This window comes from Coptis chinensis, unplaced genomic scaffold, assembly GCF_015680905.1.
Source record: "Coptis chinensis isolate HL-2020 unplaced genomic scaffold, ASM1568090v1 utg1782_pilon_pilon, whole genome shotgun sequence".
Taxonomy (NCBI): domain Eukaryota; kingdom Viridiplantae; phylum Streptophyta; class Magnoliopsida; order Ranunculales; family Ranunculaceae; genus Coptis; species Coptis chinensis.
In genome coordinates, this window is record NW_028238116.1 from 91,562 (window position 1) to 93,895 (window position 2,334).

Here is a 2,334-nt window from a genome sequence, read left to right on the forward strand (position 1 = left end):
GTTATCTAACATTGTGGCAGTACCAAAGAAAAATGGGAAGGTTCGCATGTGTGTGGACTTCACCGATGTTAATAAAGAGTGTCCAAAAGACAGTTACCCAATGCCTAAAGTAAACGAGCTGGTAGATAGGACCGCAGGATTCAAAATATTCTCTTTCTTGGATGCATTAATGGGCTACAATCAGGTCGAGATGTATGAACCAGATCAGATCAAAACAGGATTTGTAGTTAATGGGGGAACTTACTGTTATACCCGGATGCCTTTTGGTTTGAAGAACGCAGGAGCGACGTTCCAGCGACTAGGAGAGAAAATGTTTGTTGACAAAATAAGGAAGAGAATGGAGATTTACATAGATGATATGGTGGAAAAAGTATGACGGAAGAGGAGCATCTGTAGGGGTTGGAAGAAACATTTAACATTTTGAGGAAACACAGAATGAAGTTAAATCCGGAGAAATGCACGTTTGGGGTTTCATCAGGGAAGTTCTTGGGATACATAGTAACTCAGAGGGGAATTAAGGCAAACCCAGATCAGATAAGATCTTTAGAAAATATGCCTTCGCCGCGGACTAAAAAGGATGTGCAGGTATTGGCCGGAAGGATCACAGCATTGAACCGGTTCATTTCGAAGTCTTCAGATAAGTGCAAGCCTTTGTATCAGTTACTAAAAAAGAGAGTAGATTTTCAGTGGACCGAGGAGTGCGAAGAGGCTTTCCAGGAGTTAAAGAAGTATATGGGGCAAGCCCCAATTTGTCAGGACCAAGCACCGGAGAACGATTGTATTTATATCTGGCAGTGTTCGAGTTCGCAATAAGCTCTGTGTTGGTCCGAATGGAGGGAGGAATAGAAAGGACCGTGTATTTCCAAAGTAAAACATTGTTGGATACAGAGCAGAGATACAGTAGGATAGAGAAGTTTGCACTAGCACTAGTGTTTTCGTCTTTGAAGCTGAAACCTTATTTTGAGTCTTATTCAGTTGTTGTTGTAACTAATTTACCTCTGAAGCAAGTTCTGAGAGCTGAGAAGTCAGGAAGGATGCTCAAGTGGGCTGTACTCTTAGGTCCGTACGAAATAGAGTACCAACCAAGGAGTGCAGAAAAGGCACAAGTGGTAGCAGAGTTTCTAGCAGAGTTCCCGGCGGAGGACCCAACATGGGGAACAAAAATGGAAATAGAAACTGACACGGTGGAGTCCGCGGACACCTCTGATCCTTGGAATATGGCTAATGGCTGGCGAGTGTTTACAGATGGATCATCGACTGACACGGGAAACGGAATTGGAGTAGTACTGGTGACGCCAGAGAATACAAGAATCGAGATGTCTATGAAACTAGGATTTAATGCATCAAATAATGAAACGGAATATGAGGCAGTTCTGGCAGGATTAGAATTAGCAGAAAAGGCAGGAGTAGCGGACTTGACCGTTTATACGGACTCTAATTTAGTAGTGTGCCAGTTCAATGGGGGATTCGCAGCTAGATGTCCCCGGATGGTCAAATATCTCCAAGAACTACATGAGTCCGCGGTGAAGTTTAACTCTATCAAGTTTGTGCATTTGAATAGAGGGGAGAATAGGCATGCAGACGCACTGGCATATGTGGCAGCAATGTTGGTAGGATCAGAAGGGAGAGTTATAGAAGTCTGATCTGGGGAAGAATCCGCTTAACATGGAAAGAATCGCGATCCAATAATGGAGGCGTAAAACAATAGTTAAGGATTGGACAATGGAAATGAAAGAGTACCTTCAAGGGAAAGAGATATGTAATCCTAAGGAAAGAAGGCGATTAGAGCGCATACGAAGAGATACACCATGCTAGATGAGGACTTTATGCAGGGAAGAATTCAGCAGACCACTACTCATTGTTCTAAACCCAAGGCAAGCCAATGAAGTGTTAGCAGAAATGCACGAAGGGGAATGCGGAAGTCATTCAGCAGGGAGGACTACAACACACTGGCTCATAAACCAAGGATATTTCTGGCCACACATGAAGAGAGAGGCAACATCCTACGCGCAAAAATGCAACAAATGCCAAAGACATGCTAGGCTGATTTTCGCTCCGGCTGAACCCCTACACAACATCTTCAGCCCATGGCCCTTTGCAATGTGGGGGATGGACATTGTTGGAACAATGCCATTAGCACTAGGGAAGCGACGATTCATGTTAGCCGCCACTGATTACTTCACAAAATGGGTAGAAGCAGTAGCCCTCCAACAGATAAAGGAAGTCCAGGTAATAAAGTTCATATGGGAAAACATAATTTGTAGGTTTGGCTTACCATACAAAATTATTGTGGACAATGGGCCACAGTTTCGTGGTTCAAAGGTCAAGGCATTC

At 43.7% G+C, this 2,334-nt stretch overlaps 1 protein-coding gene across 1 annotated transcript; it reads left to right on the forward strand.

Annotated features, from left to right (window-relative positions):
• Positions 1-830: 830 nt before the first annotated feature.
• Positions 831-1,643, forward strand: LOC147473781 (uncharacterized). The gene has a single exon (XM_086587040.1). It carries the CDS (start codon positions 831-833, stop codon positions 1,641-1,643), a length of 813 nt encoding a protein of 270 aa, XP_086443166.1.
• The last annotated feature ends 691 nt before the right edge of the window (positions 1,644-2,334 follow it).

What these genes read in the sequence shown, in the direction of transcription:
- LOC147473781 (XM_086587040.1), top strand. Translation starts at nt 831, where the DNA reads ATGGAGGGAGGAATAGAAAGGACCGTGTATTTCCAAAGTAAAACATTG.